The 15524-nt window shown below is 37.8% G+C and overlaps 1 protein-coding gene across 1 annotated transcript in view; it reads left to right on the top strand.

The window, feature by feature from the left end:
- MAGI2 (membrane associated guanylate kinase, WW and PDZ domain containing 2) overlaps nucleotides 1-15524 on the top strand; it is a 1168341-nt gene that overhangs the window by 1099719 nt on the left and 53098 nt on the right. Inside the window, exon 20 of the mRNA XM_027838694.1 lies at nucleotides 10491-10579. Coding sequence (XP_027694495.1) covers nucleotides 10491-10579 — 89 coding nt within the window. The remainder of the gene's footprint in view (nucleotides 1-10490; nucleotides 10580-15524) is intronic.

Raw genomic sequence — 15524 nt, 5'->3', positions numbered from 1 at the left:
AGAAGAGAAGAGAAGAGAAGAGAAGAGAAGAGAAGAGAAGAGAAGAGCTGTATTGTTCAACTGACTGGTTCCAGCTGGATCCCCAGTGAACAGCTCCTACTACTGCTACCAAAGCACAAAGGAGGTGATGATTTCTTTGGCCACAACAACCTATAAAATACAAAATGGCACTCAGTGGTAATCAATTCCCTACCATGGTGGCACAATGATGAAAAAGAAGCAGAAGGTACTAAGAATCACAGTTTATATATAGGCTATAAAACTTAATGCAGTTATTACTCTAAATGTAAGATCCTTATCTAGTGACCAAGAGTGGAGAAGCTGAATTATGTCTGTCATAACCTTTAAACCAAAAGACAAAAGGAAGTTGCAAGTAGATGTAAGGATGTCCTGAGAGGGGCAAATTATGATGTTGGTGATATTCATTTTATCCTGTAGCTGAGACAACAACAAACATTATTGCGGAAGATACCTTTATTGAAGTGCTTGTGAAGAGTATTTACAAAAATCCCACCATGAAGATAATTATAGCACATGTACTTTTATCTGTTGCAGAGAATGAGGGAAAATAAACCCCATAAAGAACTCAAAGTCCTCCAAAATTAATCATTTTTTTATTTTAAAAATACATATGTGTATATCTATGTATATGCATATACATATATAACATTTTAAATATTTGGAGATTTTAGTGAAAAGGTGGGCACAAGAGTGAAAATATGGTGGAAAATATTGCTCCATATTAAGAAATGAAAGAGACCAAAGTCTTTTAGATAAAACAAAATCTTTTCCCCGCTATAGCATGAACAGAAGAAAGTTAGGAGAAACTAGACATGACGAGAAACAAATATCATCATAAAAATGAAAATTGTTATTTTTAATAGACAGGAAATTAATCAACAAATATTCATTAAGCATCTACTATGTGCCAGGTACTCTGTTGAGCACTGGGGATAAAAAGACAAAAAATGAGAGAGCAGTCTCTGTTCTCATGGAGCAAAATGACTAGTTGCCAATTTGGTAATCACTTTGGAATCCCCTGTCTGAATATATTCAGACTTTCAACTTATTACAAAGATCAAAATCAATATTAAATCAGAAGATAGAATGAAAATGAGATGTACTATGCAACTGAAACACCTCCACTCTGACCTATTTAAGTTAACTATTGACCACCCAAAATTGGAAATAAATAAAAGGACAGAGATAAATATAAATTATCAGCATTCCCAAGGAAATTTCAACTAATCAAAACCAAATGCCAGAAGAACCTAGAAACCATGTCAATCATAAAAATCAAAACACACGTGGACTCCAACATCACAATCAAGTAGGAAGAAATAGAATGAGATTAAAGAAAACAAAAATGGGAAGAATAGCTAGACCCTACCTAGCATAGTCAAAGGAGGCCCATGCTACAGGTGAAACAATTTTGAGGGCATTGATTGATTGATTGATTCTCAGGATAGGTGAAAGAAAGGACTCTGACAAACAACCAAAAAAGAAAATCATATACTTCATTGCTATTCAGAAAAGAACAAAAAAAGTCAACAACTACCAAACCATAAAACTCCTTCCCATATCTAAAAAAGCTTTGAAGGGATTCTATATACATAACTAGGGCATTCTTGATTAAGCTATGAAAAGGGATCAGGAGGCTTTCACTAAATATTCCATCATTGACTATATCTTTACAGTAATATACAGTCCCATTAAATTGAATATGATACCTTAATGCAGTTATTGTCTATTGACTATAAAATCACTTTATTCAATAGAGGAAAATGTTATTCCCAAGACCCTCCTCCAATAAGAAGACTCCCATGCAGATATTAAATTAACATAAGATTTCTTTGAAATAGGCAACAACAGAAATAACCTTGTTCAGTGACTAATACTTAAGAGAAAATGAGACATAAAACAGGGAGGTACATCCTCACCAAAGATTTTTTTTTTTGCTTTTTGGTGAGGCAATCGGGGTTAAGTGACTTGCCCAGGGTCACACAGCTAGTAAGTGTCAAGTGTCTGAGGCTGGATTTAAACTCAGGTCCTCCCAACTTCAAGGCCAGAGCTCTATCCACTGCACCACCTAGCTGCCCCCTCACCAAAGATTTTTACTACTCTAGTGGAGATTGTCCAGTAAAGAGAGCATTCTTCAAGCACTCTTGTTGCAGGTGACATTATGCTTATTAGATCAAATTGCAAAATCTTGTGGAGCATCCTAAATGAGATTTATGATCACTCAAAAGATTTCAGGCTAAGTATCCACCCAAGAAAAATCAAGTGGATGAAGAATGCTTATTACTCAGATTATGAATAGAATATACAATGATTTGAGCTGGTCCCTGAGTCAGTGTATATGTATATGTGTGTGTTTATGCCTATGGATATATGTATGTATATGTGGGTATATATATGAGTGTGTATGTGGATTTGAGTGTGTACATATTTTGGTTAAATTGCAGGTGGACAATGAGTCCATCTGCATCCAGTGAATCTAATTGCAGATGTATGTAATTGTACATGTAGATTTCTTGACTAAACTGCAGATGGACAATGAACTGAACCCAGAAAGGAAGAAAAGAATGGGCTAAATTACATCCGAAAATTTTAAAGCAATGACCCCAGTCTTACAGAGTAATGACCCTAAGTAATGACCCTGAAAACCAAGGCCCACTTTTTGATATCAGTATTCTTCCAATAATGCCATATAACTTAGAATCATGAAATACCACAGTCACTGAAAAATCAAAGTTGTGGATTACATCAGCTTCCTTGAGGGAAATAGGCTGCAGCATATTACCAATGAAACTCACCAGACATGGCATTAAAGAGATGATCCAAGTCATATATGCCTAGAAAAGGAGATAGGCTGGTAATGTAGCCAGACCACAAGACAATAAATGAATGTATGCTCCGTTGGTATCCACATAATGTCAAAAGAACTAGAGGAAGAGCCCCAGCATGTTAAGTGAATTTCTATGGAAGATTATGGGAAGATCGGGACAAGAGTTACGCAGGATGTAAAGCCATAGATGATTCACAATCTGTACTTTTGGGTGGAGTATACACATGGGATGACACTAAAGATCCCTGGAAGTATCAACATTTCCCAAAAAAATCGAATTTTACTCATTTCAGCTACCTAAAGAAAACCAAATTTATCTAACATAATTTCACATGTAGAAATAACTAAACTTAGGACTTGTTCTGTTGAATAAATGAGAATTATTTGTAACTAGTTATTCTTTGATATAAACAAGTGTTTCTAAAGTATTTAAGAGGACCTGAATACAAGGACTTAAGTGGTTACTTATATTTAATATAATGCTTTACAATTCATGAAATGTTTTTATATACATTATTTCCTTTGACCTTCACAACTTTGCAAAATAAGTAGTAAAATATTATTATCCTCATTTTAGAGAGAAGAATACTAAGGGTCAGAGAATCTGGTAAGAGGTGAAGCCAGGACTCAAAGCCAGGACTTATGGCCCTAAAGCCAATCCTCTTACTGCACCTTATGGCTTTAAAGACAGTTCTCTTATTACACTACCCCACAGCCTCTTTAAACATTCCCTGAAACCTCATATGCACCAGTAGTCTGTACTATCTTTGAAGAAAGAATTTGCTGGGTCCCACCTGAATTAATCACAAATTCCAAACTGACGACAGTTTCCTTTTAGAAATTTGCTCACTCCATGGTGGACACAAGCCAGGAGCTGGTCTTCAGTTGTATTATATACCCTAGACACCAAGAATCCCCTCACCTAGCATTCCAGAGTTTGTACAGGTGTATCAAGATTACCCAAGCCAATATAAAGAGAATGAAAGATTCCCCATTGCCTTCAACTCCACCCCCCCCCCCCCACCGAGACCAAGTTTATGAGAGTCTTTAAATGGCTTCATAGCCTTTGTACTAATTCACCTGCATTTTTAATAGGGCAAAGGCAGCATGCTCCAATAATAAATTCTGAAATTTAATTTCAGCTTCTGACATTCATGGTTGAACGTATCTTCCTTTTCCATGAGATATTCCACAAATCACTCAAGAAAACCTTCAGCTGAGAAAGGAAAAATGATAAACTATTAAGGGAAGGAGACAGCAGGAGGCTGCTAAAATCCCTGCCTGTTGCACACATAGGGGAGGTTTTCTTTTCTTTTCTAAAAAGATCCCAAGACTGGCATTTGCAGGGTTATGGTCGTCCCAGGGGACACTTTAACTGGATAAGTGACAACCAAGCTGTAGTTTCATAGAGGCAGAAGCTGAAGGCTGCCATGGAATGCTAACTCATATGTCCAGAATTAATTTCCCCACCATCAGGCCTTTAGTCCTATGAAAGTCCCATTTTTTGTTTATTTCTTCTTAGAGGATGAGAAAATTGTTTCTCACTTATAAATACCTTTTATATCACCTTCAATGAGCATTTGGCTTTTAAGAGTGTATAAGTAGCCCTAAGGTTTGTTATAATGTTGTAACTTCTATGAATCTATGATCTCATTGACGTGAGATCTCTTTACAGTGGCACGTATTGGAACCTAGCTATTGCTTTCTTGTCCTATGCAACTCCTACCTGTGACCTCCCATAAGTCCTTCACGGGGGATTTACCCAGCCTGCTAGCATGCCACCTCTAAATTTATTGACATTATGTGAATACCAGTAAAGCATGTGGGCTAACCTTTAGTCATCCTTAGTTCTAAACTACATGATTAATACACCTCCTTTTCCAATCCTTGATCCTTCATACTAAACATCCATTGTCGTTATGCTTCTATTGTCAGTGTGTTACAGCCTACTCTCACCTACTGTGCATGTCTCCATGACATTTGGGTGACCTATAATTTAAATTCTTTGTAGACTGTGTATTACAAGTCAATTCAAGTCAACAAACACTCATTAGGAGCCTATCATGTAGAAGGCATTGTACAAAGAGCTGGGGATGCAAAGAAAGGTAAAAACAGTCCCTGACACCAAAGGGCTCATAGGCTCATAGGCTAATAGGAGAGACAAGCAAACAATTATGTATAAACTAGATGGGAAGACATCAACATTAAAGGGACTAAGGGAGGGCTTCCTACAGATGGTAGAATTTTCATTGAGACCTGAAGGAAGTCAGGGAATCCAGGAGGAAGAGACAAGTTCTGAGGGATTCAAAGCTCTGATATTCACTTGTATAGGAGACTCCCCAAACCCCAACAGTGAGAAAACTCTCTGCTCAGCAGCTTTTAGTGGAGGACAGTTGCCTGGAGATGCTACATGATTTGTCTAGAGTCACTTATATAGCTACTGTGTCAAAGGAAGGACTTAAACTCAAGTCTACTAGACTCCAAGGTCAGGCCTGCTGCCTCTCAGAAGAACATTGTTTCTAAAAAGATAGTCCTTTTGTTTCAGGGGTCAAGTTTGGAGTGACTTAGAACACTATGAAACTTCCCAAAGATAATATAACCTATTTTCATCTGCCTGTTCAGTTCTGGGCCCAATTGTCCATCCAGTGTCTATACAACATAACTTTACTGATGGACTGACTCTATCACTTATGTTACATGAGCATTCTTCATCCATTGTGTGTGTGTGTGTATGTGTGTGTGTGTGTGTGTGTGTCTGAATAGTTGGGCCAAACTCTTAAGGCTGTCACTCCATATAATTCTATTCCAATGGCTCATCAAAACATAGGGGTGACTCTGGGTTCTTGAAAGAAATACCAATAGAGCTCAAGCTCTATAAGATTCTACAAGGCTAGAAAGTGTACCTGTCCTGCTTTCTGAGGATCAGCCTAACTAAAAACAGAGACATTTGAGGAGTTTACTATAGGATTCAATAAATTACATCTAGCCCCAAAACATTACAGAATCTCCTAAACACTTTGAAATAAAAACACATAAAATGAATTAGACCCTGTTGTGAGCAACAAAAAATCCCAGGAAGAGGCTATTAAACTCTTTGAGTCCTAGCTTCCCTCAGCTTCCTATTAGTACTCAACTAATTAGTGGAAATGTTGATATTAAAAGATACATTTCCCAAACTGTACTAAATTCAGTCTCATAAAAAGATGTTGGGCAATATGCACTTCCAACAATTTAAGGGGGAATCTGGAGAAATAGGATGGAGATTTAAGTCACCAGGAATTTAAATGTCTCGTGGGAGTGGCCTTACAGCTAGTCTTGTCAATGCTTCTCTCCCACCCCACTCAGGCTAGAAGTTTAAGGCCTTCTCCCAGCCTGGTCTCATTCTGACTGACACAGGAGCTTTTCCCTGATCTGACCCAGGCTGACTTGCTCCTCTCCAAGCAATCCGATGTCCCCTCCACTCTCAGAGCAATCATTCTAACGCCAAGTTTATAGACATAAGATTAACTTCACCTGCTGGAGCTTTGAACTCCTGAGCTGAGATCCACCACCCTTAGCTTCTCCATTAGCTGAGACCACAGGTGTCCATCTCCATGCCCAGCTAGTCCTGTCGGTTCTAAAGTTATGTTTAGAGCTAATTCCTCCTCATAGGCATGGTAACAAAGCCTGTAAAATGACCACCAACCACCTCACTCCAGGAAAAGCAAGCAGAGCTAACACACTGGCTAGTTAAGGTATCTCTTGGCTAGTGCCACATGGGCTGACCACCCGAGGCAACCCATTTCCTTTACCTTCTCTCTCAATTTAATTTGCCTTGGATTGATCGATAACAACATTTCCTGACTTCTCAGATAATTAAGCTCTCCAGTGCTTGGTCTGCCCCCAGTTTGGATTCCTAAGGAACAAATCAACCTTTGGCTCTAATCTATGGTTCCCTCAAACACACACACACACACACACACACACACACACACACACAATGGAGAGGTAAAAGAAATATTCACTACATAAATAAGATATAGAAAGGTAGTTTATTCCCCCACAGAAAGGGGGATGCCAAGAAGTAAAGAATTATAGAATGATTAAAACAGAATCCAGTCATCTATCGCTACCAGTACAATCCAAGCCTCTCTGGGACACCAATACTTTCTCTGTGAAGCTGCTATTTGGCCCCTTCACTTTTGGCCTCCACTGAGCAGTGCAGTCAAACTCCAAAGGGGAAATTCTTTCCATTGGCCTTCCTTTCTCCCTAATGGCACACTCTTTCCTTGACACAAGTCTGCTCCCACTGCTACTTCACTTGCAACTTCCAGCAGACTCTGTTACTTCTCCCCAAAACTTAGAGGCCCTCCAGGAGATTTTGATGTTCACAAGGTCAATGCTAAATGAAGGGAACACCAAAGGTAACAAGAGATCCCAAATAAGCCTAAGAAGTTGAGGCACAACCGCAGTTATGACAGAGTAGAGAAGAGTCAGGTAGAAGAATTTTCTTGATTTCTACTCTCCAGCTATCTGACTTAGAATTTTTAAATTCCTATTTAACCCAATTAGTCTATGTCCCCAAATCTTATTACAGTGACTGTTCCTCCCACCCAAAAGAATCTCAAGGGACCCGTGAACAAATTGAGTTATTTACTCACTCCAGAGATCCATTTTGCTTGTCCTATAAATGAAATGAAGGCAAAAACTGAAAGACCAAATGAAGCATCTGGAATTTCTTTCTTTGTTTATTATATATATCTGCCAGCCACAAAATCACTGATCTTCATTTGTTTACCTCTGCCAAGCTATGTTTCCTCTTTCTACAACCAAAACATTTGTTTAATGATTAAGTAGTAAGCAATCCACAAGCATTTAAGCATCTTTTATGAACCAGGTTCTGAACTAGGAAAGGGAAATCCAAAGAAAAAAAAATTAAATAGCCCCTTCTTTCAAGGAATTGACAACATATAGTATAGAACAGCTAGGTGGCACAGTGGATAGAGTACCAGGACTAGAGTCTTTGCTCCCAGCATAAGGGAAACAGTAATAATAAACATATATAAAACACTTAATATGTGCTAGGCATTGGGCTAAACACTTTATAATTATTATCTCATTTGAATGGGGCAGCTAGGTGGCACTGTAGATAGAATACTAAGGCCTGGAGTTAGGAAGATTCCTCTTCCTGACTTCAAATCTGGCCTCAGACACTTAACTAGCTGAATGACCATAGGCAAGTCCCTTCACCTTGTTTGCCTCAGTTTCCTCATCTGTCAATTGAGCTAAAGAAGGAAATGACAAACCCCTCCAGTATCTTTGCCAAGAAATCCAAAAAGGGGTCACAAAGAGTCACATGTGACTGAAAACAACTGAAATGGTAGATGGAGATGCATATTAATATATGCAGAATATATATAAAATAAATGCGAGGTAGTATTGAGAGGGAAGGCACTAACGCCTGGATGAATCAGGAAGGACCTAATATAGGAGGACACTCTTGAGCCAAGTCTTGACATGTTAATCATGTGGAAAAGACTATGGGTTTTTAATTCCTGATTTAGCTACAAGATCTCAGATGGTGACCATAATCAGCAACTTCAAGCTTGAATGTGAAATGTACTGGATTTTAGGTAGACTCATTCTCATTTTCTTTGCATGTTTTATTAAGCAAAAAGTAGTAGGAAACAATTATTTTTTGTTTTTGTACTTGACACCTTCCCCCCAAAAAATCTGCTCAATGCTTATTTCCCTGCTATTTCTTCCAAAAACAGCCTGTGGTTTTTAATGTGACCTTCTATACCTTGGCCTTCCCAGGACACGTCTTTCAGGCACTGGGAAGATCTTGTAAAAACTAAATGAGTTGTTTCTCTGGGTGACATTTAAAGTAGGGCAACCACTTTTGCTCAACCACCTTTGCACAAGATTACTTGCATTCTGACGAGGTAAAGCAGGCAACTTAATTAATAAATTCTGAAACTTAATTTAGGGTCTGACATTTGTCTAAACCTATCTTCCATACTACAAAGATGCTCTTTCAGTTCAATTTAACAAACATTTATTGTATATCATGAAAAACAATGGCTGGCCATTAGGTTCAAATCAAAAATCCATGTTAAGCATCAGCTCACACAAAAACAAATGTACCTTTTTATATGTTTTTCATTAGATCAACTGATTTATATCTATTTTATATGGGGGAAAACAAATACAAATTCAGGTTTCACATTATAAAGTACCTGAACATATTGTACATCTTATCCTTAAGAGTATGCATATAAATGCAGTATAAAGGAAGAAATATTTTCTATTAAAAGAAATTTAATTTTTAAGTCAAAATAACTTTAAACAATTATCAAAAATGTTTTGCTGTGTGCCTTACCTTGCCTGATATAGACAGCGGTTAATGGGAGTTGTCACTGGAAAGAGTATATAAATGTAAGCTCTATTTGACCTGAGAGCAAACAAACTCTAAAGTCTAGTATAGAAAAAAATGCAGGGCATTAAGTAAAAAGGAAGAAAAGGAGTTTTCAGCAACAATCTGGTTAATGTTTTCATTGTAGATTATCAAAGCTGTTGATTCAGACTTCCAAGTATATTATCTGTGCTATCTTTATAGATCACATTAACCAGTCATATTTCTCCTTTTCAACGTGCTATGAAGACATAACCAAAAAGTAATCTGTTACTTCATTGTATGAGGATACTAAATGTATCGAGACATCTCCTTGTGTGAGGACTCTCTCTACCAATGCACATCTAAACTCATCTATAACTTATAGTTAAATTGCCTGGAGCCCTAAGAGGCTAGGCATCTTACCCACGGTGACGCAGCTTGTATGTATCAGAGGCAGGACGTGAACACAGGTCTTTATGACTTCAAGACCAGCCCTCTCTCTATGCCATCATTCTGCCTTTTATTCGCATCCCTCAGTAGCCTATTATTAGAAGATTATTGATAGAGGAAATCCAAGCATCTTTTCAGCTAGATACTTAAAGACCTATAATCCATATACTGAACACAGATCAAAGCAGCCATTAAAACTTTGGCATCAAAGCAAAGCCTTTTTAGATGAGTGAGCTCATTTCCTGAGGTTTCAGGAAAATTGTTGCATTACTTTTGTTTGTTTTAGTTTTTAATCAAAAGAAATTTCAACAACTGAGGCCACAGTGAATTTTAATTATAAATAAATAAATTGGCAGTAGGATGGGATAAAGGGAGGGAAATGTCAAAATAAAAGACTATAATGAAAGACATACACGGAGCCTTTCAAATGAAATTATTACTGTGATTGACCATCCAAGTGATAGAGTTGATGCCCTGTAAAAGCATTGTTTCATATGAACACCATCTATAATGGACTTGAATTTCAAAAATTATCTGAATATTTGCTACTCCTTAAAAGCACTTTAAGATGTCCTCAATATTTTGGTAAAATCTATTTCTAAGGTACATTTAGTTCAGTCTTTTGCTACTTTAACTTACTGCATGCCTGTCAGTATCAGCTTTACTTAAATACTTTATTCCTGCTACCAAGTATTTTTTATTCAACTATTCTAAACATACTAAGAAATCTTTGTTCTAACAGTAATAATATATCTTTTGTCACTGGTTCTGTTAATTCTAATGATTGGTCCTAGGCTGTTCCTCCCCTTCCTTTAGGAATGGTACCTTCCAGTCTCTCCATGTGCATGAAAAGTGACAAGCATGGGTCCCCATATTTCTACTTATTGGGCCACCCTAAAGACACGGTTTGTAAAATCTGCATGAATATTATCCTTCTCTAATAAGCTTTGTTTTCATATGTTTTTTTAACTGTTTTTAATGCTCCCTCTCTCTGAGTAGTTTTTCTAATTGATATTTTATACTGGCCAATATACAGTATTTAAGAGCATAGAATTAGTAAGGATGTCATTTGTGGGTGGGTGTTATAGGAAAATGTAGATAGAAAACCCTATTCGATATGCTATTTATTGTGACTAGAGGTATTATTATAGTATAATTCCCTGGGGTGAGGAAAAGGAAATATGGTACATTGAACTTTGAACAGAATCTGGCCGCATTATCTCAATTTAGTAACTTCACTCAATCCCTTTGAGCCCTGGATTAGATTACCTCAAAGGGCAATCAGACATTTACCCAGTACAGTCTTTAGAATAGTTTTCCCTTGGTCAGTAGGGTGGAGGAGGGAGGAACAATGGCCTAAACGCTGACCCTAGAAATATTGTCAAAAGGCCTGGCTTCATGGCAAATTGCCCATCATGCCTTATGAAGGTTATCCAATTCTGAGTTTTACTTTCCACACGCCTCATTCAACGTTACATTAAGCTGAAAGCTTTGTGTATTCATTAGAGATGTCTCTTTGAACTTCTTGCCACATTTTCCTCAAAACATTCAAAACTGTTAGGTATTTTTTAGCACACCGTTTGGCTGTATGTTATTTGGACAAAATACCATATTTATAAGGAAAATGGGTTATTAAATTATAGCCTTGCAGATGAGATTCAACTAGCTTTTCATCCCATTAACTTATTTATTGGACCAGCTCACATTTCTTCTCTTACTTCTATATTTACACAACTGTCGAGAGAGATATACCTGCAGTCTTATTATACTAAGAGAGACATTTGTATCAGTCTGGTTGTCTTAAAATGGAAACCAACATTCCTGTGTCTCCACAACATTGTGTGCTTGTAGAGATGTAAATCTGACTGACTCATCTTTCTGTATTTATTGTATTCATCCATCACTCGTTATTACGTTCTATCCTAATACCCACCTTCTTTATTACTACCAACACAAAGCTCAGCCCCTGAAAGACCATTCCCACTGTCACAAAGAAGTTTGGGTTTTGGGTTTTTGTTCATTTGTTTGTTTTTGTCAGACCTACAATTAGAGCAGAGAACTCCTGGTGATGAAACCTCTTTTATGAATAAAGGCAACTAAGACTTTAGACTTCAGAACAGTTGCAGATCCACTTTGGTAATTGAAACAAAGAGGTAAAGTACAAATTAACAGAACAAATTGATGCATTGACAATGTCTGACAATGCCCCGTTCCCCACCTATAGTCTTTCACCTCTCTACAAAGAAGAGTATATTTCATCATCATTCCTCTGCAATCAAGATTGATCTCCCCAAATTCCTCATATTTGTGAAATCTTACAGCTTAGTACCATTCCATCACATTCATATCCCAAATCAAGGGGTATCTACTTTGTTTCCAATTTCTTGTTGCCACAAAAAAATGTTGCTATAAATATTTTAGTATATTTGGGACCCATGCCCCACTATTGATATCCCTGAGTCAAATAATATGAACAATTTTAGTCACTTTTCTAGCATACTTATAAATTGTTTTCTAGAATGGTTGGAACAATTTATTGCTCCACTAATAGTATACATTTTATTGTACCTCTCTTCCCATGGCCTCTTCAAAGAAGATTATTTCTGTCTTTTACCTTCTGCAAAGTTCTTTTCAAGGCAGTTTCTCTGACTTTTGTCTGAAAAGCTTTTTTCCCATTACTGAAGCCCCTCCTGGTTATAGGCATAAATGTAATATTCTCCCAAAAATAGAATTAGTCTCTGGAAGAGTGAATTATTTAGCCAACCCATGCTGCTAAATGCTTCTTTGCCAGACCAAGTGGTGATGCCAAATATATCCTGTCCCAATCATTTCCTGCCAATGTCTCTAAAAATTGGAATTGTCATTTTCTCATATATTTGTAAGTGCTTGTCTCCCAAAAATACATTATAATGCAGAAGAAAGCTATCTATGAAATACAAAAGAAAGTCAGGCCATTTATTAAGAGTAATACTCCAGTGAAAAAGAAAAATCAGATTTTATTAAGGCATAGTTGTACAGTATTCATTGGGGAAATCTAATAGAAAGACCTCAGCTTAAAGTGGAGCAAAAATTCTATTTCTCTTTCTCAAAAAAAAATCTAGACCTACCATGTGGCTTTATTTCAAATAGTCCCGGGAGAGTTATAAAGGGTATGTGGGAAATTAATGTGAAGGGAGGGGGAAAAAACCCCTTTATTGAGTCACTGAAATGATTAAATGAATTGGGGAAATCTTTGTGGGCTCATTAACTACCCCAGGAGTCTTTGCCTTTGGAATTATGAATTACTGTTTCTTCAAGTAGTGTCCCACAGGAACAAAGAAATGCCATGTCTGCGAACATAGACATAGTTTCAAACTCACCACTTTCAGTAATATTAGTCTGGGACTTAAGAACTAGGTTCTCAGCTGCTCTGTCCCACGTGAGGCCTAGATCAATGATGAAACAAATTCCTGGGCAGAGAAAGAACCAATCCCTACCTGGGACCACAGAGGATCCAAGTTTTCATCAATCAATCAATAAACATTTATTAAGTACTGTGTTCCAGACATGTACTAAGGGCTGGAGTTGGAGAAAAGCATAAACCCCAAATCCAGAGTGGATTGGTACCAGGGTATTTGTGGAGCACCAATATCCAAGCGGCTGAGAGTAGTAGGAAAACCAGTTAGCATTGATTAGGGGCCAGAAAATTCTATATTACATTAGGAAGCCAAAATGAAGAGGGTACTGGGGAGTTAATAATTTGTCTGACTCAAACTGGCCCAAAGCTTTGACCTTTTTCAGTGTTGTTGTTTGTATTCATCCACAGCCACCTGGCACTCATATTCTGGCATGGTCATGGGTAAGATTTACCAAGCCATTTTCTAACTCAGCCACACCGTGTAGCAGCCATTGCTGCACAAATGGAGAGATCATAGATCAGCCACTACAGCACTGTCTGTATATCTTGGTTTTCCTGTGCCTAGAATGGAGTGATCCTGTACGTACCTATGACAATATCTTGAGGTTTAATTAATCTAGAATTTGTGAATAATTTTCAAAGCACTTTGAGATCTCTAACAAAACAAACCTTTGAGTGGTCACTAAATTAAATACTAGGTAACAAAATTTCAATGTTAAAAGTTTATATGGTAGATGAAGTTCATGATTGACATTCAACACATGAACATCTTGTAATATATAGCAGGCAATGAGATGGCAAAAATAAGAGGCTTCCCCTTCACAAGACAGAAAGACACCATATTGTCTGGGGGGATAGAGATCCCCTGGCCATGAGGCAAGAAATACTGCTCTAGAAGCAGGGAGAATTCTCATCTTGACAGATGGTAAGGTCTGCTGAAAGTCAGAGAAGAGAGAGAGGTCTCATTTATTCCACAAAGTCACAGTGGCTATTGCTGCTAGTACTCAGTGAGAGAGGGATGCAATCGCAACCACCCCAGCCTTTTCAAGCATGAGGTGGGGAGGGGGAAATGAAAGGGAGATTTGTTCCTAGCATTCTAAATCCCTAATGTCACAAGTACCAAATATGGTATTTTTCAAGTACATTACAGGTTTAAAAGGCTCTTGTGGACTGGCCTGAGAATGTACCCATTTTGGTATGTTGTTTAGATTGAGTTCTAAATCAATGACTTTGTGGAACACATACTGTTTGTAAGTAGGAAACTGACTGTATCTGAAATAGGTAGATTAAATTCATTGAAATAGTAAGGAATATAATTGCGTATACGGCTTGAATGTGCCATTTTTGTAAACAAAATTCAGTTTCTTGACTGTGGTGCAAATCACTAATACAAAGCTACTGTGTATCATCCTCCAGGGATATTTGTAGATCAAAAACAATTTGGAAGGTACTGCAGTTCTAGTTGGTCCTTTCATCTATTTGTCCGGACAGGAGATAACTCCCTCTCCAGCCCACAACACGTACTTTGCGGTTCCATCCAATGCCCTTTTCTCCCATCAGCCTCATACATTTTGTTTCAGACCTGATCAGGCTTTTTTCAGACTGACCAGAATCACAGCTAAAAGACACCTTAGATATCATCAAATCTACTTCCTACAGGCATCTTGGTAATGGAAATAGGGCAGGAGACTTGGAGTCAGTGAAATGTGAGACCAAATCCCACCTCAAACATTAGCCATGTAACCTTGGGCAAGTCACAACCTTTCTGTGTCTCTATCTCCTCATCAGGTTCAGTAGCTGCAAAGATCTCTGACAGTTCTAGGTCTCTGGTTCTCTGATGTCTCCCTCCCCATTTTAAAGTTGAGTGAACTGAGGCCCAGAAAAGTGAGGTGACTTGCTCAAAGCCAGACAGGTAGTTAAATAGCAAAGCCTAAATTCTAAATTGAATACTTCAAGGATCTGTGATTTTACAGTGTGTTTGCAAATACATTGGAACACTGGTTTGGAAGCCTGGATTTGGAGTCAGGAAAACCTGGGTTTAAACCGTTTCTCAGATGTTCACTGACTGTGTCACCTTTGGCAAATCAGCTCATTTTGCTGTGCCTCGGTTTCTTCATCTGTAAAATTAGGAGTTAGACTTAGCCTCTAAGATTCTTTTGAGCTGTAAATCTGTGATCCTGTTTATATTTCCTCCACCAGCTCAGATAAGAACGCTTTTTTGCATTGGTATATACGTTCTTTCAGATGTGTTCAAAAAATTTTCACCTTGTTGTCAGTCTGATGATGAGCCCTTCTGTATCTGGGTTTGCCTTCACGTAACGGAGATACCATCTCACCTTGAGCTTGTTCTTGAAGCTTGGTAGGTCTGGCAGAGATTTGCTTAGTTGGCAAAGTCTTTCCAGGTCACCTCCAAACTCACATGAGCCATTGGAATGGAGGATAGAATTAGAACT

The sequence above is a fragment of the Vombatus ursinus genome, unplaced genomic scaffold (genome assembly GCF_900497805.2).
Source record: "Vombatus ursinus unplaced genomic scaffold, bare-nosed wombat genome assembly UNPS02014830.1, whole genome shotgun sequence".
Taxonomy (NCBI): Eukaryota; Metazoa; Chordata; class Mammalia; order Diprotodontia; family Vombatidae; genus Vombatus; species Vombatus ursinus.
The sequence above is the reverse complement of the archived record's forward strand: the minus strand, read 5'-3'. Positions and strand labels throughout refer to the sequence as shown.